The following is a 22,603-nucleotide window of genomic DNA, read 5'->3' as shown; positions in this document are numbered from 1 at the left end:
TTATTCTTTACAATTTCATAACTCAAGTTGTACTTATCGGAAGTTTGTAATTTTGGTCTTGTTTTATTTATTAAATATTGTTCTAGTTTTCTAACCTGGTGTGGAATATTTTTGTGTGTTGTTTTCACTGTTTTACTGTTTAAAGTGTTGCACAAAAACTTTAAACACTGCCTCTAAGCTAAGCATGACTGCTCTGTGCCAAGTTACCAGAGGGTGAGCATGGGTTAATGTGGGGTTTTGCTTGTGCCTTACCCTGACTAGAATTGTGATTGCTGTTTGACCACGACTTACACCCCTGTCAACCACCATCCCAATTTCAAACAGTGTTCAATGGTGATGAATTAACATTCCAGCAGTAACGGCTGTGGATGTCGCCCATTGGAAGCACATGGGGCAGAGGAGGCAATGGGCCCCTGTGTGCCCTCTCTACAAGAAGAATTTTGACAAGCCCCTTGATATAACACTAGCTTATATCATCCTGGCCCCATGTGTGGGAAGTCTGACCATTTAGGAGCAAAACCCCTATTTAAGGGTAATGATAGCCCAACAATACACTCTGCTGACACCAACACACACAGATTCGGACCCAAACGAGTATGGACACGATACCAATCCATGAAGAGGAAATAATGTGTCTCCATATTACATGGCAACAGACAAGGAAAACTGCTGCCCACTTGCTTAAAGCACAGTAATATATCTTCCAATGGAAGTGCCATCAACTATTAACACCAAAATCTGTTGTATAAATGGGGATCTGACAGGAGCCTAAGACATTACTCCTTGCAACCATCTTGCCAACCATGTCGCTTTGAAAAGTTACTCACCAATAATTGTATATATGTGAGACACAGAGACCAGAGTGAGTTTTTAAGATCCATACTAATAATATGTCAGCAAATGCATCTCTGACTCATTAGTTTGTAGTAAATTGTCTGGATGTACACAGAGCGATAAGGAATTCTGATGAAGTGTTTCTAAAAGAAGGTGCCTTCCTATTGAATGGCAGCAGAAGGTAGCATGATTGACGTTGGTGCCGGTACAACAATCGTAGCGGATCGATGCCATTGAAAACTTTTTGAAAGAAATGCAAAGATTGGATGCTAGCTCTAACAACGGGGTATTGATAGATTGTTTGGCAGCTGGATTTTAGGCATCCTCAATTAGCTGGAAAAGACACTACTTTTTGCATCCTCGGTTTTTGGATCCAATAATCACTTATGTGCCGTTGAGAAATACTTTTTCGATATTTTAGCTAAGCAAAACATTTCTGTTCTATGGCCCTCGTCTTGTAAATAATTATGTTGATCAAAGTCCTCATTTTTATCTTGTTTAGGAGAATAGAATGAAAAAATGAAAACGATTATGCCAACATAGGACGGTGTCATTGCTTTCTGGTACACTGTATGCAATTTTTTTAAGGAGGTGATGGGCTGTAATTAGGTATGAGAAACTCCATGAGGATTTGAAGGTGTTGAGTAAAAACCGGATATGCCCATGAATTGGCATGAAGGCTTTTTTTACTTCAAGGAAATACATCAGATCAGAACCTACAGGCAAGTTAGGGTGACCACCTCCTACCAATTCATTATGAGCACTGTTTCCAGTCCTGGACTTTAGAGTGACAGCCTAAAGCGTTCTGGGTATTGTAGCCTTGTGTTGGTTCCATTTAACCTATCAGAATAACACAACTTAACATCTCTGGTTTGTAGATGAAAGATTCATGACTGAAGATTGTATCCATAATGACCTGCAGTGAGGTGGTCACCCTAAAACACATTTTGTGAAGTGCATTTAAGGGCACATCTGCTCTACCCAGAAATCCCTTAACACACTGAAATTTTGATAGACAAAAGAAATAAAGCAACAATTGAGGACAGGTTCCTCTCAGTAACCGATACGTGTGCAAACAACTCAATATGTTTTTGGAGTTTAAAAGAAATGTAAGGAGCATCGATTCCTAGTCTTAGATAGCAATAGTAACTGAAAGTAAGCAGACAACTACGTTAGGCTGGGAACATACTACCAGTCATTCTTCAGGTATAATTCTTCTAATTACTTAGCAGAGTATTTATCCATGAGGGATTAAATAAACCAGGATAGTATCTGATTATTCTTGAAGCAATGCAGACATAAGTCAAATTACATTCAGAGCTTCTGATGTTATTGAGACCTCTATTGAATGGGTGACTGAAGACCCTCAATCAAGAAATGCGTGCACACAACTAGAATCTGAAAGGTCATATTTTCTCAGCAGGTGGCAAGGTGGGTATGTATGAAGTAGTATGTGGTGCAATAGTCTATCCCAATAGAAGGATTGAAGGCATAGCTCGCATGTAAAGCCAATTAGTCAAATGGCCATGGATGTGAGGGCATAGTAAAAAAACGCAATGCAACAATATAGATCATAAATGGAGGTACTGTTGCAGAGATAGCAAATTGTGGACATGGCCTACACCTCTCATCGAGCACTTACAGAATTTCATAGCGAATGGACTACAATGGAAAATCCTTTGGCTGAATCCCTATGTGGAGCTCCTATTTCGGTACACCAAGACCTAGCAAACAGAGCAGATCAACACCGTTGTTCCACTTGTCCAACCACCCAGTAAGACACAGTGGTCAATGTGCTTGGCAAAGTAAGGCATCAGAAAACGAGACTCTGAAGTTTAACCTGGTCATTGTGATGCCTTTTAGAGTTCTCCGTTCCTATCAGAGCATGCAACAGTCTTATACTAAATGACTTGGACACCCCGCTCAGAGCTGATAGAAAGCCTCCCAGTCTATTTGGTGCAGAATTATTCGTAAACACTGTGTCTTTAAAAGATAATAGATTATCTAATTGCTAACCGCGTGTAGGGGCCGTACAGTAGGGCGCAATATTTTCTGGAGCAGTAGTGTTCCTAAAAACAAAGTGCAAAAGTACAAACACTGTCCTTGGGAGTACTGGGAACTAATGCTGCAAAGGGCCTTAGACAGAGACTCGATTGTTCATTTGAATGGGCCCAGCTCTATATCCCAAGTGGTATCATACCTGCTTGTGCTTATTTCCGTTCGCTCTGGATCATCCTCAGTGTTGGTTTTGGCAGACAATCTGGGGTTGCTTGGGGAATTCTTCTGGACATTTATCTGCCCCATCGTCCTCCATGTGAATTATCAAACAAATGAAGCAAGATTCTAAAGAAAGGAAGGAAATGCTTATTATTAGTAATGTGGTTATTATTTTTAGTTCAGATGGCACAGCTTATTCTTAGCCTTGAGTTGTGCAATTCATCTGCTGTATTTGTTTTTTTAAGCATCGTCATCAGAAATCCTACACATGTAATAAGTGTGCAATGTGAGAAGCAGGTGTTCCAAAATAATAAGCAGTGAACGGTAACAGATCTATGTGTGTGGGAGAAAACGTGGACAGAGACACAACATATCATATTAATATAGTTTTGTTATGATTGTTAAATTCTAGGCAGTAGACGAAGTGTTTCAGAGGCCAAATAGCTGAGTAGTTACTGCACAGAAGTCAGTAATTGCTGCTAACAGAAATTGGCCTGTAAGAGAATACGTTGGTCTTCTGATAATGATGGGATATAATGACCATTCTCCATTCAGTTCTAAATAGTATTCATGAACTGTCTGTTTTTAATTAAATGGCTGATAGTGGCGATTGGAGGTTTTTCAAGATGAAAGTGGTTCTGCTTAAAAGATGACTTCAAAGCACTCTGTGCAGGCACAGAGGAATATCAAGGACAATGGAGACAGCAAACATGAAAACAAATTTGAATCACAATTATAGGGTCGATAAGACAGTGAAAGGGTTTTAGATCTGATGGAGCCCTTACAGGGTATAATAAGACAGAATGAAGTAAATCTACATTTTTGTCGTATACTGTTATTAACCTAACTTATTGGCCAAAGGTTGGTTAGTGGATGAAAGGTTCCGCAACTGTGATGTTAATACCGTTTTTATGGGCTTGAGAGAGTAATGTGGTAGGTAAAGTTGGTGAATTCATGGTTTCAGCAAGCAGCAAAAAAGATGGGAGAAGGTTTGCTGATGTTCAGTAGTTGGTAGCCTTATTTCACCTTTGAATGTAAAGCTGATATTCTCTGGTCAGGTAAAAAGGAACATGCACTCACAGAAGGACAAAGAAGTTTGAGTGCTATTGAGAGGAGGTGACAATAGATAGATAGGTAGATGTAAATGATTTCAGTTTTGGACAGACTGAGCACTGAGCACCAGGTGACCGCTTAAAAAGGGATATATCTTGTCAGACCTGGAAGTCAGTGATTAAGGGGAACAGCGGACACAAAAATACGTGTGCAGTGAAAAAGGAGGAAAGAGAAGCCAAAGAAGAAGATGGGTAAAAGTAAGGTACTTCAAAAGTTCAAGAGGAGGGTGCAGGTGCTACAGATTTCATGGCTGCATACAGGAATAGGTCTTTGTTTATAGCTGGCTAAGCACCACGATACTGGTAAGGGAGTCTTATGCTACGCTAAGAACTAGGGAGTGCAATTCCAATGTTTTCAGGTGTATGTGATTGTGAACTGTACTGAAGGTGGCACATGGTTTCTTGTTGTGGTGAGGTGATGGGATGGGGTTGGAGAGGATTCTTTCCAATAGAATTTTTTTTATAGAGCTCTATTATAGTTTACTGTTGAAGTGGATTTAAAGTACTACGTGAGTAGGTTGTAGATGACTTATTTTGGGAAAAAAACAAAGAAAGGCTATGAGAACACAGTTTAATGGACTCAAAATGATTTATCAAGCATGCAGTTTATCAGGGCACTTGTAAAACAGAGGAAAATAGTATATAGTGCACCTTTTGGATGAACAATCTGGATAGAGGGTGCGAGGGTAGAGGAATACGACCATTCGTGGGCTAAAAGGACATTTGTGGGCTATTTGCTTAGTGAAACTTGTTTCCTCATTGAATTTTGTGTGTTTGAGTGGCTTAATGGGCGAATGTAAGAATGTGGAAACATTTGGGTGGATGAGTGAGTGCATCAATGGATAAGTGAGAGTGTGGATATTTAATGAGTGTATGGTTGAATATGAGTTCACCAAATTATATATGCCTCAGACACAGCGGAAGGAATGGTGAAATTAGAATTCTAAGAAATACCAATACTATGCCACTGAAAACATTGCACTAGGGCCTCAAATATAACCTGCGATGTACACTGATTTAACAGATATATCATCAAATTATCATAGCAGGTAGACATATCGTTTAGGGTTGTGTCCGTTTTGCTCATACACGGTGCCAGTCAGGAGGAATGTAGTGATCGGGAAGTAAACATTTATAAATTGTGTATAGGTGTGTAGGCTCCCTAGATGCCTTGGAGAGCTTTAGGGGCATATTTATGATGCCCTGGCGCCACCTTGCCCCACATTTGTGTCATTTTTTTACACAAATGTGGCGTTAAGGTGGCATTTCCCAAGCGCCATATTTGCAAAGAGGCGCAATGCACGGTGTAAACTCTTGCTCCACATTATGCCTGCGACAGGCATAATGTATGCCAGGGTGGCATTCCCACGTTGGGAGGCCCAGAAAAATGGTGCAGTGCAATTTACTAGATTTCACTGCACCATTTTAGCATCATTATTAACGCCTGCCTAAGGCAGGCATTAAGATGACGCTTCCATTGAAAACAATGGGCCTCCCTGTCCTGTGCTGCATTAGCGGCATCATTTATGGTGCTATTCCACCAAAGCCCCCCCATTAGCGCCATAAATTATGACGTTAATGTGGACACGACCGCATGGTGCACCGTATGGTAAATACGGTGCGCACATTGTGTTGCTAGGGGGACGCCATGGGGCACTAGAAAATTGGCAGATCCTGAATGATGCACTACTTTTCCTTAAATATGCCTCTTAGTATTTATAGTAATGTCATAAAAATGCAGCTCTGAAGGCCCCAAGTGGACTAGTGCGGCCACTTTATTTTTCATAAGTTATATATGTGGGGTGATTCAAAGGTGGCCTCTTTTATGAACTGTATCTGTGTAATGTTTATTATGCAGTAAATATTTTTTAAAAAGAGTTGCCAGTATTGGATGTGTTGATACTTTTAGGACCAGTACTATGTTGTTGGTGAAAGAGGAGATTCAGGTCTAGTGTTTTAGATGCTGGATAATTGGATACTTTCTAACACAGCTTCAAGAAAATATAACTGTGCTTATTATGCCTGATGCCTTCTCACATGTGCATATAAAGTATGTTTTGTGGGAAATGCGTTTCTGGCATATGCAGACTAGAGGATATCTGGGGCTCTGAATGCCAATGCTTACCTGTGCAAGATGGTTGCCTACGAATCAAGGTTAACAGAGAAGGCAGAGAAGGCAGAGAAACCTTTCCTTAATTGCTATATACATTCTGGATACCTTCCTTTACAGGTGCTTGCCGACCACAGGCTCAGTAAATTGCGACTATGGAGGTTTGATGACTTCCGTACAAGACGGTTACTGGAAATATGGACTAGGGTCATGGCGACTCTCCTCTATTTACTGGATACGTTCAGGTGGCATGCGCTGCCCACCACTGGATATAGAGTCATACTTCTGATGCTCCTGCTAATGGCATGCTGGGGATGGGCTGGCAGTCTAATTGAACTTCAGAGGCAGTAGTGTTGTGAGGATTTGGGTGTACTATATAATATGGCTGTAGGGCCTTATCATACAGTGCAAACTCAAATGTTGTCTAGGGTCCAGTCAGGTAAGTTTACTTAACCCTAAGGTCAACCTTGGGCAGTTTTGGCTCTGAACAGTACGGCTTAGCAAAGGAACAATGTGTAAAGCATTTAACAGCACCAAACAATGAAAAAACAAAGCAAAGATGCATGAAAGTAAGAAGACATCAATTTATAAAAAGAACATATACTTTCATGAATTTTTAGAGACCTTGATGAACAAAACCCACTGGAGGGTTCCAAAGATACAGATTTTTAAAGATAATATTACTTTTAAATGCAACTACAAACAAGCATTGGTCAACAAAAAACTTTGGAAACTTTTGAAAAGTTTGAAACAGTTAGGCCCATATTTATACTTTTTGACGCAAAACTGCGCCAACGCAGTTTTGCGTCAAAAAAATTAGCACCGGCTAACGCCATTCTGAAGCACCATGCGGGTGCCGTATTTATTGAATGACGTTAGCTGGCGTTAGCCGCCGGCGCTGTCTGGTGTGCGTTAAAAAAAAACACGTACACCAGGCAGCGCCGGCGTAGGGGGAAAATGGCGTATGGGCGTCCAGAAATGGTGCAAGTCAGGCTGAGGCAAAAAATTCGCCACAACCCGATTTGCGCCATTTTTTTACGACGCCCATCCCCCATAGAAATGACTCCTGTCTTAGCAAAGACAGGAGTCATGCCCCCTTGCCCAATGGCCATGCCCAGGGGACTTCTGTCCCCTGGTCATGGTCATTGGGCATAGTGGCATGTAGGGGGGCACAAATCAGGCCCCCCTATGCCACAAAAATAAAAATAAAATACTTACCTGGACTTACCTTAATGTCCCAGGGGTGGGTCCCTCCATCCTTGGGTGTCCTCCTGGGGTGGGCAAGGGTGGCAGGGGGTGTCCCTGGGGGCTTGGGAGGGCACCTCTGGGCTCATTCTGAGCCCACAGGTCCCTTAACGCCTGCCCTGACCCAGGCGCTAAAATCCGGCGCAAATGCGGGTTTTTTAGACCCGCCCACTCCCGGGCGTCATTTTTGCCCGGGAGTATAAATACGAAGCATATGCATCGCAGTCATTTTTTAAGACGGGAACGCCTACCTTGCATATCATTAACGCAAGGAAGGTGTTCACGCAAAAAAATGACGCTAACTGCATGAACTTTGGCGCTATACGCGTCAAACGCCAAAGTATAAATATGGAGTTAGTTTTGCGTCGAATTTGCGTCGAAAAAAACGACGCAAATTCGGCGCAAACGGAGTATAAATATGCCCCTCCGTTCGACTACTCCAGCCTAGGCTGGGTGACCAATCAGGGCACGGCAGAGGTCTAAGGGGGCAGGGTGGACACCTTGAACAGTGACATGGACTTCAGAGAATTCTTAAAGCAAAATCAAAACTTTATAGGGCAACCACTATAGATGACAATAGAGTGATCCCAATGCTGAGGGATGCATGCAAAAGATGCACAAAGGCTGCTCCAGTTGTGGTGCAGTCAAAGGGGGTATCTTTGTAGGTGCTCTTCGCTCCATGGTTGCAGTGGGGTGAACTTGGCCACAGAGATCATGGCCCCTCAAAGTTTTCTGCGTTGCAGTTCCTGGGCTACCAGTCAGTCCGCACCGCAGTTGGGGTGAAATCCTTAGGTGGGGGTTAGTACCCCTTAGGTGCAAAGAATCTGGATCCTGGGTCAGGCAGACTCAGGTGCAACTTTTATACTCTTGTGTGCCAGGTCACTTATAGGGGACAAAGTTCTGCGTGGCTGCCAACTGGGTGATTTGGGCAACTTCAGCTCTTGAATCCCTGGTGCTGGTTCTAGGAGATCAGACAACTGATCTTTGAAGTCATTGCTGTTTCTGGATGTCAGGAATCAACTTTTCCTTGAGCAAAGAGCCATAGGCACAGTCCAAACCTTGCTAGCTAAATGTGCAGCAGATGCAGTCCTTCCGAGGGTGCAGCCAGAGTCCAGTGTGATCTGAGGGTCAGTGCCAGGGATGCCATATTTATCCCAGGAAAGGGCCAGAGGGGACCACACAGTCACTAGCCAATTAGCCACGGAGCCTCCTCCTACCTAGGAACAAAGTTCTTGTGATGTGTAGCATCTGACTATCCCAGAGTACCAGATTCTTGCCCTTTTCAAGATGTCATAAACCTTTCTCAGTCGTCAGGAGCTTGGCAGCCCACCGTAGAGGTGTGGCTACCAGAGGTCAACACCCATATGGTAGAATCGGTTTGGAGGCAAGGTTTCCCACCTTGTTCCTTAATCAACTTTGCCTGCAGGAACAAAAGGCATCCTTCTCAGGGGTGTGGGTGCTACCTCCCTCACAAGGGTGGTTTCACCTTTGAAGCTCACATTTTGGGGTAAAAGCCCTGAGAGGCCATCCTGTGGAAAGAGGTGACACCTCTCACCATGGCAACTACCTTTGTTCCTGTGCTGGGGAGTCATTCACATGTCTCCCTAGGCAGTCAGAAACCTGTCTGTTTGCCAGGTCCTTTGTGAGGTCTCAGGGCTAGCTGGAGCATAGAGTGACAAGATGCTTACCGTTAACAGAGGTGTTAAATTTGACCTGGACATCAGGTTGGACTTAATGCCTGTAGGAGGCTGGACTGGCTTGTAGTGAGTACCAAGGGGTACTTGCACCTTGCACCAGGCCCAGTTATCCCTTATTAGTGTATAGGGTGTCTAGCAGCTTAGGCTGATAGATAATGGTAGCTTAGCAGAGCAGCTTAGGCTGAACTAGGAGACGTGTGAAGCTACTACAGTACCACTTAGTGTCATATGCACAATATCATAAGAAAACACAATACACAGTTATACTAAAAATAAAGGTACTTTATTTTTATGACAATATGCCAAAGTATCTTAGAGTGTACCCTCAGTGAGAGGATAGGAAATATACACAAGATATATGTACACAATACCAAGAATATGCAGTACAGTCTTAGAAAACAGTGCAAACAATGTATAGTTACAATAGGATGCAATGGGGAAACATAGGGATAGGGGCAACACAAACCATATACTCCAAAAGTGGAATGCGAACCACGAATGGACCCCAAACCTATGTGACCTTGTAGAGGGTCGCTGGGACTATTAGAAAATAGTGAGAGTTAGAAAATTAGCCCTCCCCAAGACCCTGAAAAGTGAGTGCAAAGTGCACTAAAGTTCCCCTAAGGACAAAGAAGTCGTGTTAGAGGAATAATGCAGGAAAGACACAAACCAACAATGCAACAACGCTGGATTTCCAATCTGGGGTACCTGTGGAACAAGGGGACCAAGTCCAAAAGTCACAAGCAAGTCGGAGATGGGCAGTTGCCCAGGAAATGCCAGCTGCAGGTGCAAAGAAGCTTCTACTGGACAGAAGAAGCTGCGGTTTCTGCAGGAACGCAAAGGGCTAGAGACTTCCCCTTTGGAGGACGGATCCCTCTCGCCTTGTAGAGTCGTGCAGAAGTGTTTTCCTGCCAAAAGAACGCCAACAAGCCTTGCTAGCTGCAAATCGTGCGGTTAGCGTTTTTGGATGCTGCTGTGGCCCAGGAGAGACTAGGAGGTCGCAAATTGGACCAGGAGAGAGAGGGGACATCGAGCAAGACAAGAAGCCCTCTCAGCAGCAGGTAGCTCCCGGAGAAGTGCCAGAAACAGGCACTACGAGGATGCGTGAAACGGTGCTCACCCAAAGTTACACAAAGGAGTCCCACGTCGCCGGAGACCAACTTAGAAAGTCGTGCAATGCAGGTTAGAGTGCCGTGGACCCAGGCTTGGCTGTGCACAAAGGATTTTCGCCGGAAGTGCACAGGGGCCGGAGTAGCTGCAAAAGTCGCGGTTCCCAGCAATGCAGTCTAGCGAGGTGAGGCAAGGACTTACCTCCACCAAACTTGGACTGAAGAGTCACTGGACTGTGGGGGTCACTTGGACACAGTTGCTGGATTCGAGGGACCTCGCTCGTTGTGCTGAGAGGAGACCCAAGGGACCGGTAATGCAGCTTTTTGGTGCCTGCGGTTGCAGGGGGAAGATTCCGTCGACCCACGGGAGATTTCTTCGGAGCTTCTAGTGCAGAGAGGAGGCAGACTACCCCCACAGCATGCACCACCAGGAAAACAGTCGAGAAGGCGGCAGGATCAGCGTTACAGAGTTGCAGTAGTTGTCTTTGCTACTATGTTGCAGGTTTGCAGGCTTCCAGCGCGGTCAGCAGTCGATTCCTTGGCAGAAGGTGAAGAGAGAGATGCAGAGGAACTCGGATGAGCTCTTGCATTCGTTATCTAAAGTTTCCCCAGAGACAGAGACCCTAAATAGCCAGAAAAGAGGGTTTGGCTACCTAGGAGAGAGGATAGGCTACTAACACCTGAAGGAGCCTATCAGAAGGAGTCTCTGACGTCACCTGGTGGCACTGGCCACTCAGAGCAGTCCAGTGTGCCAGCAGCACCTCTGTTTCCAAGATGGCAGAGGTCTGGAGCACACTGGAGGAGCTCTGGACACCTCCCAGGGGAGGTGCAGGTCAGGGGAGTGGTCACTCCCCTTTCCTTTGTCCAGTTTCGCGCCAGAGCAGGGCTAAGGGGTCCCCTGAACCGGTGTAGACTGGCTTATGCAGAATTGGGCACATCTGTGCCCAACAAACCATTTCCAGAGGCTGGGGGAGGCTACTCCTCCCCTGCCTTCACCCCATTTTCCAAAGGGAGAGGGTGTAACACCCTCTCTCAGAGGAAGTCCTTTGTTCTGCCATCCTGGGCCAGGCCTGGCTGGACCCCAGGAAGGCAGATGCCTGTCTGAGGGGTTGGCAGCAGCAGCAGCTGCAGTGAAACCCCAGGAAGGGCAGTTTGGCAGTACCAGGGTCTGTGCTACAGACCACTGGGATCATGGGATTGTGCCACCTATGCCAGGATGGTATAGAGGGGGCAATTCCATGATCATAGACATGTTACATGGCCATATTCGGAGTTACCATTGTGAAGCTACATATAGGTAGTGACCTATATGTAGTGCACGCGTGTAATGGTGTCCCCGCACTCACAAAGTTCAGGGAATTGGCTCTGAACAATGTGGGGGCACCTTGGCTAGTGCCAGGGTGCCCTCACACTAAGTAACTTTGCACCTAACCTTTACCAGGTAAAGGTTAGACATATAGGTGACTTATAAGTTACTTAAGTGCAGTGTAAAATGGCTGTGAAATAACGTGGATGTTATTTCACTCAGGCTGCAGTGGCAGGCCTGTGTAAGAATTGTCAGAGCTCCCTATGGGTGGCAAAAGAAATGCTGCAGCCCATATGGATCTCCTGGAACCCCAATACCCTGGGTACCTCAGTACCATATACTAGGGAATTATAAGGGTGTTCCAGTAAGCCAATGTAAATTGGTAAAAATGGTCACTAGCCTGTTAGTGACAATTTGGAAAGAAATGAGAGAGCATAACCACTGAGGTTCTGATTAGCAGAGCCTCAGTGAGACAGTTAGTCACTACACAGGTAACACATTCAGGCACACTTATGAGCACTGGGGCCCTGGGTTACCAGGGTCCCAGTGACACATACAACTAAAACAACATATATACAGTGAAAAATGGGGGTAACATGCCAGGCAAGATGGTACTTTCCTACAATGCCACGAATAACTTGATACCTTACATGACTCAATTTGGTAATACGATTCAGGAGTTAGTCGGGCTGGGATGCCAACCGGGTACCCTGTGTTAGCCAGTGGAGCTTGTTGGAAATGGCTCTTTCTGCAGGGTATCCCCAAACATTTTGCATCTGACCTCCCGTTTTTGACTGGGTGCTGCATTTAGTTTTTGCTGGCTTTAGGACTCAGGGCACTTTACCACTGCTGACCCGTGCTAATGTGCTCCCTATCTAAATTGTATTAGTGATTGGTTTATCCATGATTGGCAAATTTGATTTACTAGTAAGTCCCTAGTAAAGTGCACTATGCCTGCCCAGGGCTTATAAATCCAATGCTACTAGTTGGCCTGCAACACTGATTGTGCCACCCACATGAGTAGCCCTGTAAACATTTCTCAGACCTGCCTGTACAGTGTCTGTGTGTGCAGTTTTGAACTGCCAGTTTATCAGGACCCAACAACTAATATGTCAACATCTTCAGGGGTGTTGTTTAAATCATGCGCATGTAGCACCAGTGGGTTGCTTGTAACGTCATTGTACTGTCTGCATTTCAGGATAGATATTGCCAATGTTTGATATGTACTTGATGCTTGTTGCACTATATAGTTGTTTTCACCAATGCTTGTTGCACACATGTGACTGTGTCAAGTCCTTCTGCTTCTAAATGTGTCAGGTTCACTTGTTTATTGGTTGGCAGGCAACCACCACGCCCCAATGTCTCCAAAGAGCAGCTGCCTCATGTTTCAAAAGCATGAGTCATGCTGGCTATAAATGCTCTTGCTGTACACATGACTCTGCTTGGTTTTATTCCTGTCTGGCAAGGAAAGCCCTCTGCACTCTGGAATTCCCTCCAGGCCCCACGCGCTGCCCTCTTCACTGGCTGGCAGCAATGAGCCTCAACAGAGATCTTCTGGAAAGAACACACTTCTGTCAGCTAAGTGGAGCATGCTGTCTGGAATCTGTTTGGGTAGAATTTTATTATGGTGACTTTGTTTTTTGGTGAAAGCTGAAAACTAGGACTGATTTCACTCTAGCCTTCTTGAAATTTTAAAAGGCCTCTTCTAAGGACACAGACATGATTTATGAGTGGGGGCCTTGATGAGGGTTGAAAAACAGATTTAGTGCGGCAGCCTTGACAATTTTTGTTTTGTAACAGAGATCTGTGACAAAAATTCACTATCCTCCAACGGTTTATTTTTTGTACTAATAGTGATTACGCAGTTCAGTGCTAGGATTACTTTATGTGTGTGTTTACTTGCTTTTGGTATTGCTGTCCATTTTATGTTAATAGTGATTATGCAATTCAGTGCTAGGAATACTCCATAAGTGAGTTTTCTTGCTTTTGGTATTGCAACTCATTTTATGTTGTACTTGTACCATAGAAAACCTAATGTGAAAGTGCAGATCCATGAAAGAGACTTGCAGAACTTCCTAATTTGTTTAGAGACATTCAGATTTCGTCACCTTTTGTATATATGAATCCATGAGAAGAGTTGCTGATATAACCAGGTGAATGTGCTGTGAAAACAAAATAGACTAAATTAATGAGATCAGTACATGCCTTTTTGAATGTTGCTTAATGAGACTAGTGCATGCTTCATTGAATGTTGCAAAACTGTCTCTTAATAGCACATAGCTTCACCAATACTGTAATTCATCACAGAAAGGCAACTTCCAGCGGCTCCACTGACAGTCCTCCATAACCCTAAGAACCACATCCGCCTTTTAGGGGAACCTGCTGGGGCTCCTGGTGCCATGAGCAGCACCGAGAGGTGCCTCAGGAGGTCGGGAGAACAGTCATCGCCCCTGCAGAGAGCCTGGTTTTCAGGTGAGTGGCCGCTCCACAATATAGTTCATCCTGGCAAGTGTACTCACTTGCCAGGCCAAACCTTTCCTCTTACTACATATAAGTCATCCCTAAGGTAGGCCCAAGGCAGCCTCATGGTCAGGGTGCAGTGTATTTAAAAGGTAGGACATGTACTGGTGTGGTTTACATGTCCTGATAGGGAAATACTGCTAAATTCGTTTTTCACTATTGCAAGGACTATCCCTCCTATAGGGTAACATAGGGATTGGCTTGAAATATCTTTAACTGTAATTTCCCATTGGAAGCAGATAGAGATGTGGCGCTTTGGGGTCTCTGAATTCACACCTTAAAAATACAACTTTCGGCGGAGTTAGTTTTTGAATTGCAAGTTTGAATATGCCACTTTTACAAAGTGGGCATTTTCTTGCGTAACCATTCTGTGCCTCTGCCTGTCCGTGGAATACGCGCCTGGGTCACGATGACAGTGGGGCTATTTGTGAATTCACTCTAGACAATCACAGAGGGAGCTGAGGTGTGCCTTGCATTTCCTGATGGGTCTTCCTGAGCTAGAGTGATGGGAGGAGCTGACTTTTGCACCTGAATAGGGCTGTGCCTGTCCTCACACAAAGCAGTCTGTCTTGGGCCAGGGCAGGGAAAGGCAGGGTCTTGTGCACTCCAAAGACTTTTATTTGAAGTTTTCCTACTTCAAAGCCAGAAATGGGTACTGGACTTCTGACACCACAAAAATAGAATCCTTCTGGACTAAGGACATTCTGCCAGGAAGAAAAACTGGATGCTGTAGGAGGGACTACCCCTGTTGCTTTGCTGTGCTGGCTTGCTGCTTACTGCTTCTGTCCTGGGAGCAAAAGGACTGGACTTTGCTTTATACATCCTGCTTCCAAAGGTTCTCCAAGGGCTTGGATTGAGCTTGCTTCCTGGTAAGAAGTCTCAGGGACATCAAGGACTTCTGCCAGCACCTGCGTTCTCTTGCTGAGAATCCTGACTTGCCAAGTGGTGCCAAATCCAGTTTCTGGGCCCTTGGGAGTGAGTTCTGGTGTAACCAAGAAGAAACAAGAACATTGACTCCAGAGCTGCTTCGCAAGCGGGGCTGCTGTCTGACTCCGCTCTGCTGCCTGCACCAGAGCCGTGGTCCTTGCTGAGTGCAACAACTGCGACCAATGCCACAGGCCCCATGCCACCACTGCACCTCTAAATTCCTTCCACAGTGTGAGTCCTGAGTACTGTGTCACTGACGTCCATGACACCCACCTCTGACTCCACAGAAGCACCTGGGTTCCCTGGATACCAAAAACTAGGGACTTATAAGTAAGTCAGTCCTTGCCAATTGGGTGTATCCAATTTACAAGCAATTTGTAAAGTCAGAACACTGGCACTGTGGTCTGGTTAGCATGCCCAATGCACTTTCAGAGTTGAAAAATCAGCAGCATCAATCCAAAAATTTGGGGGTGAACATGCAAAATAAAAGCATTTCCTTACAAGTATGTTCTTCACATGCTAGATGTGAGATAATACCTGCATGTAATGCTTATGTATTTAATGCATACATTTGGGTGTAAGTTCTGCCACAAACATAAGCATATTCCTATATTCTTATTTTACTATTTTTTACTGCATTTAATATAGTCCACAACTTCTATTTCTGTTAAAGGAGAGCTCTGCTAAAAGACGGATAAAAGCATAAAACAATGTGCAGCAATAAAGAATTACAAAACACATCTCTTAACAGATTATTTTCTAAAAACAATGTCATGCTTGAGGGGAGCCAACATTTCTTTAACAATCAACTAAGACATTACAGTTCAAACAGATTATGTCAATGTTCACCTTGTCTTTTTGTTTGGCTATGCAGTCTACTAGTAAAGGCACCAACCACAAAGATGAATGTATTAGCTGTTATATATCAGCCTCACAAATCTTTTCTGGCTCCAGAGTAACTTCTTGAACTGTAAAAGTTACCTTCCTTGTCTTGTGCAACTTTATCTTATCTGCAACTTCCACTTTTATTCGGTGCACAGTTCTTGCTTGTTTTTTCAACACGCCATTGTCAATCCGTTTTTAATGATATATAATTTTCTCATTGATATTGTGTACTTTAATAAAAATAGTACTATGTTGAAGCCCAACAGCCTTGAGATGACCTCCATTATACCTATCAGGACGGACATGAAATGATTATAAGTGATCCTTCAACAAAATGGTCAATTTCCCTTTCCATAACTTTTTCAGAATATTGTTCTATGAAGATCCAAAACCAGCTACCGTTTTAACTCAAATGTCAGTTACGCAAGTGCCTCGCTCCAGCAGACTACTTTTAGTCTTCTCAATTACCTTCAAAATTATACCACTGCTTGCAGTTCTCACAAAAGCTGTGCTTTAATACATTTTACCCCGGAAGACAAGGCTCCTGGATTTGCACATGTGGGAAAAATGCCCTATTTACCCACAGAGCTTGCAGTCCAAGCTACAGGTAGGGCATTTCCTGTGATTAAGCCAGCTATATATAGCGACCACCATCCCTTGCTTTTTTGATTTCTGCTTTCACAATGAAAAGATTTATTATCTTGTAAATTGTTTTCTTTTATATCAAAATGCACTTCGTGGAGTTTCTTCCCAGATAAGTCCTTTTTCTTCTCTTACTATCTTTGCTCACTTTATACACCCTATTCAAACCTTAATTTTTTTCATGTTTCTGACAGCTTCACCACACTGATCTTTATGCTCAGACCTGATAGAACTATGGGCCCTTGTTCTTGCTTCACTTCCTGCGATGGATCTTTTTAGGATGCTTAAGAGGTAATGGAGAGTTAAAATCAATCTTACAATTCAAGTTACAGTGTAACACATTTTGTCACACATTAAATACCAGAAGGCAATAGGTAAAGTTCAAACAATGATTACAAGTTAGGGCCAACCTATTGTAAATGTATCTCAAAAACATGTTATATAAATACAAAATCACCAAAGGCATACAAGAATTTTAGTAGAGGCAATACAAAAGATGAGAAACAGAATCTGATGGTATGTATATAAGTTTCAGCCCTCTTGTCTAATCATTGGATAAGTCTGTGTTAATCTAAACACCCTGAACTAAACTGAAAAGAATCCCTAGTTAATTCTCGGGAAGAAGGAAAGCACCAGCATAGCAGAGACTTCTGTAGAAATTCTGATAAAGAGGTGTTGCAAAGCATAAAGCCACACAAAATAATCAGGGTAGAGAAGTCTGCACCTCTCCAGGTCTATAGGGAATCTGCCCTCCACTAACTTTGTGAACACCAGTTAAACCAGACTCTTTGAGAAATCCACATCATCATCAGTAGTTTTCCATCTTCCTTACAGCTGAAATTGGCAACTCCCCTCAGGTCTCTCACAAATTGGACATCTGGATGACCTTGGACTGCTCCCTGTGCATGGTACACAAACAGGTTTCTTTTCTTCTCAGTTCAGTAGCGCTGCTTTGTCCATTCCAAAATATCCTCCTTGACCTCACTATCTCTAATACGCAATGTGCCTTTCAATAACTGTAGAAGTTTCAAGTTTATTTAATTAATATGCACAGTTAATTTAAACCTTACTTGTACATTATTAATACTTTAAAAAAATAAATAGGCCTTACAGTACAGTATGCCCATTAAGACATGTAATATCAGTCAAAATATTATATTTAAATATTTATAAAATTGACCAAATACTTACTTTTGAGGAAATCCCCTAAAACATTGGCTCCTAAATGTTGTGTAGCTTTCATCAAGTAAAGAGGCAACTCATACTGTGTAAACCACGTGCTAGAAAAAACTTTTACATTGCAATTGTCTTATGCTAAGTAAAGTACTATTTACTTGAGAGACTGATGTAGTGGCCTAAGAAGCACAATATTTACAATCACCTACCTGGTCAGATAATAATAGAAACAAGTAAAAAATATTTACAGTCCTACAGTATAAAGTGCTGTGTGCCTGCTACTTCCTCAAGATGCATTGATCATCGAAACTGTTGTGCAAAAAAGCTTGCTAAAAATATTTTTACAATGCAATACTGATATGCTAAGTAAAAAGCTGCTTATGAAAAGGATTGACCTTGGGGTCTAAAAAGCATAATATTTATAATGTATTATACAGTCCCAGGCTGATCAGATAGTAATAGGACACATAAAATGGTTGGAAGTCCCAGAATATGAAGTACTATGTGCCTGCTACTTCCTCAAGGTCACCAATGTTCGTCCCTCGAATCAGTCCATGGTTCGATGAAAAGATCAAGCCCCAGAGTATAAAGTGCTAAGTGCCTGCTCACAAATCAGTGCAGGGTTCGTTGAGAAGATCAGGCCCCAGAGTATAAAGAGATATGTGTTTGCTACCTCCTCAAGGTCATCAATGTTCAACCTTCTACTCAGTGCATGGATGAAGGGAGCAGTCAAGAGCTAGCATTTTTCCAGCTCCTCAGCAGCAAAATTAAAAAATCTCACAGCCTTACATGTTAATTGCACTGAGTCCCTTCCCAGTAAGATGATTACAGCTGGTTGGCATGATCTAATTTGCAAGGCACTTAAAGATGTCTGTAAAAATTTCCACCTGTGTATTAACAAGCCCAGATAAACACAAAATAGATGCAGCAATGTTCCGTTGATATATCCACAAAGTTGCCACTCTGTGGTGGACCAGTGCTGCTTCCAGGATGGCACAAGGTTTTTAGATTAAAACACACCCAGGTGTGTTAAAATTAGGTCATATTTTATGGCCTCAAAGAAATAGAAGGATAGATATGGCTGGGGACCCCAAGCATCATATGACGGCATGACCACCCACGGCGTTTGCTCGCTAACATGGCCTTATCTATGATGAATGATGGAAGTTTGGCTGCTTTATTGGTAAGTCGTTTAAAGACAGCATATTCTATGGGGTTATGCCAAGCTTCTTCTAGATGCAATGCTGTTATTGAGTGCCTTAACCCCTTTGCTGCCAGGCCTTTCCCCTCCTGTGCCGAGCCTTTTTTTTGGCTATTTGGGGCAGTTTGCGCTTAGGCTCTCATAACTTTTTGTACACATAAGCTACCCATGCCAAATTTGCATCCGTTTTTCCCAACATTGTAGGGATTCTAGAGGTACCAAGACTTTGTGGGTTCCCCTGAAGGAGACCAAGAAATTAACCAAGATACAGCAATTTAATTTTTTTATTTTTTTAAAAAGGGAAAAAAGGGCTGCAGAAGAAGGCTCGTGCTTTTTCCCCTGAAAATGGCATCAACAAAGGGTTTGCGGTGGTAAAATCACCATCTTCCCAGCTTTCAGGAACAGGCAGACTTGAATTAGAAAACCCAATTTTTCAACACAATTTTGACATTTTACCAGGACACACCCCATTTTTACTATTTTTTGGGCTTTCAGCCTCCTTCCAGTTAGTGACAGAAATGGGTGAGAAACCAATGCTAGACCCCAGAAAGCTAAACATTTCTGAAAAGTAGACAGAATTCTGAATTTAGCAAGGGGTCATTTGTGTAGATCCTACACGTGTTTCCTACAGAAAATAACTGCTGAAATAAAAGAATGTTGAAATTGAGGTGAAAAAAACAGCCATTTTTCTCCACGTTTTACTCTGTAACTTTTTCCTGCAATGTCAGATTTTTGAAAGCAATATACTGTTACGTCAGCTGGACTCTTCTAGTTGCGGGGATATATAGGGCTTGTAGGTTCATCAAGAACCCTAGGTACCCAGACCCAATAAATGAGCTGCACATTGCAATGGGTTTTCATTCTATACCGGGTATACAGCAATTCATTTGCTGAAATATAAAAAATGAAAAACAGGTATCAAGAAAAACCTTTGTATTTCCAAAATGGCCACAAGATAAGGTGTTGAGAAGAAGTGGTTATTGGCACATCTCTGAATTCCGGGGTGCCCATACTAGCATGGGAATTACAGGGCATTTCTCAAATAGATGTCTTTTTTACACACTGTCTTACATTTGAAGGAAAAAATGTAGAGAAAGACAAGGGGCAATAACACTTGTTTTGCTATTCTGTGTTCCCCCATGTCTGCCGATAAAAATGGTACCTCACTTGTGTGGGTAGGCCTAGTGCCCGCTACAGGAACTGCCCCAAAACACAACATGGACACATCACATTTTCACAAAGAAAACAGCTGTTTTTTGCAAAGTGGCTAGCTGAGGATTTTGGCCTCTAGGTCAGCTGCCACCTACGGAAAACTAGCCAACCTAGGCAGTTTTGAAAACTAGACATCTAGGGGAATCCAAGATGGGGCTCTGACCAGGTTCTGTTACCCAGAATCCTTTGCAAACCTCAAAATTTGGCCCAAAAAACACTTTTTCCTCTCATTTCGGTGACAGAAAGTTCTGGAATCAGAGAGGAGCCACAAATTTCCTTCCTCCCAGCGTTCCCCCATGTCTCCTGATAAAAATCGTACCTCACTTGTGGGGGTAGTCATAGCGCCCGCGACAGGAAAAACCCCAAAATACAACGTGGACACATCACATTTTCACAAACAAAACAGAGCTGTTTTTTGCAAAGCACCTAGCTGTGGATTTTGGCTTCTAGCTCATCCGGCAGCTGGGGAAATCTAGCAAACCTGCGCAGTTTTAAAAACTAGACCCCTAGGGGAATCCAAGATGGGGTGACTTGTGGGGCTCTAGCCAGGTTCTGTTACCCAGAATCCTTAGCAAACCTCAAAATTTGGCCAAAAAAACACCTTTTCCTCTCATTTCGGTGACAGAAATTTCTGGAATCAGAGAGGAGCCACAAATGTCCTTCCACCCAGCGTTCCCCCAAGTCTCCTGATAAAAATGGTACCTCACTTTTGTGGGTGGGCCTACTGCCCGCGAAGGGAAATGCCCCAAAACACTGTCTGGACACATCAAAAATATAATACAAAACTACCTGTTTTTGCAGGGGGCACCTGCGTTTTTGGTCCTGGACTCAGCAGCCTTCTAGGGAACCCTTCCAAACCCAGACATTTCTGAAAACTAGACCCCCGAGGGAGTCCAGTGAGGTGTGACTTGTGTGTATCCCCCAATATTTTCTTACCCAGAATCCTCCGCAAACCTCAAATTTAGCTAAAAAATCTAATTTTTCCCACATTTCTGTGTGGGATCACCGCACTGGGACAAATTTCATACCACCCAATGTTCCCCTCAGTCTCCTGGTAAAAATGATACCTCATTTGTGTAGGTGGGCCAAGTGCTTGTGAAAGGGAAGAGCCAAAAACATGTGGATATTGAGGGGAACCAAAGGGGGTCCAAAAGGGCAGTTTGCAAAAAAAACATTTTTAGGCTGACAAGTGCAGCAGAATTTTTATCGGTATAGATGAGACAATGCTGGGTGGTAGGAATTTTGTGGATTCCTGCAGATTCCGGAACCTTCCATCACAAAAACGTGGGAAAAAGGTGGAGGTTTGCAGGGGATTGTGGGTACAAAAATGGTGCGGGTGCATGTGAAACACACCACCCTGGAATCACCCATATGTTTAGTTTTCAGATGTGTCTAGGTCTTGTGGATTTTTCTACATGCCAGCGTCCCAAAGTCCATAAAGTGCAGCCCTCACCATTCCAATTGGGACGATTTTGAGAGTTAGCCAAGCTCTCATTGCCCAAAAGTAGAACTAAAACCCAAAATAATCAAATGTCTTCTTGCTTGCTGTGGGATCAGATGTTTTAGAGTGCGGGGGAGAGCTGAAAGACTGTTACCCCCTTCAGTTGGGGTGGGGTTGTAACCAGGCCCATACTGGTTGGTAGCCACCACCACAATATACATATATTTGTTTTTAATTCCCTGGCATCTAGTAGACTTTCTGCCCCCCCCGGGGTATGGATCAGGGGATATTGCCCCATCTGCCCACTGGTGGGCAGAACAACTTTGGCCCCATTTATTTGGGGTGGGGGGATGGTCATACCCCCACCCTCTTATTTTTGAAAAAAAAACTTCCCTGGCCTCTGGTGGGCTTTCTGCCCCCCCCCCCTTGGGGGCCAATGGGCCTTCCAAAAATAGGCCCATCTGCCCCCAAGGGGGGCAGATATGGCCAACAGTAATGTGCCCCCATGGGGAGCGACCCTTACCCAAGGGGCTGCCCCCCTACAGAAAACACACGCATACACACACACCAATCCCTGGTGCCTAAGTGGTTTCTGCCCCCCTTGGGGGCAGATTGACCTAACAAAAATCGGCCGATGGTCTAAATACAATGTACCCCCAGGGGAGAGACCCTTGACTAAGGGGTCACTCCCCACCTCTAAAAAACAAAACAAAAAAAGAAAAACAATTATTTTTATCCCTGGCGCCTAGAGGTTTCTGCCATACCTGGGGGACAGATCGGCCTAATAATAATAACAATAGGCCGATCTGCCCCCGGGAGGCCAGAAAAGGCCTAAAATAAATTTGCCCCGCCCTCCCCCGGGGAGAGACCCTTGCCTAAGGGGTCGCTCCCCACCTCTAAAAAAAAATAAAAAAAATCCCTGGCGTGTGAGGCTTCTTTCCCCCCTGGGGGCAGATTGGCCTAATAACA

General features: G+C 43.7%; 1 protein-coding gene across 1 annotated transcript in view; it reads right to left on the bottom strand.

Annotated features, from left to right (window-relative positions):
• CNGA2 (cyclic nucleotide gated channel subunit alpha 2) overlaps positions 1 to 22,603 on the bottom strand; it is a 497,671-nt gene that overhangs the window by 342,144 nt on the left and 132,924 nt on the right. The window contains exon 2 of the mRNA XM_069213704.1: positions 3,035 to 3,177. Coding sequence (XP_069069805.1) covers positions 3,035 to 3,138 — 104 coding nt within the window. The 5' untranslated portion in view covers positions 3,139 to 3,177. The remainder of the gene's footprint in view (positions 1 to 3,034; positions 3,178 to 22,603) is intronic.

This window comes from Pleurodeles waltl, chromosome 2_1 (genome assembly GCF_031143425.1).
Source record: "Pleurodeles waltl isolate 20211129_DDA chromosome 2_1, aPleWal1.hap1.20221129, whole genome shotgun sequence".
Lineage (NCBI taxonomy): Eukaryota > Metazoa > Chordata > Amphibia > Caudata > Salamandridae > Pleurodeles > Pleurodeles waltl.
This window is presented reverse-complemented; position numbering and strand designations above follow the sequence as displayed.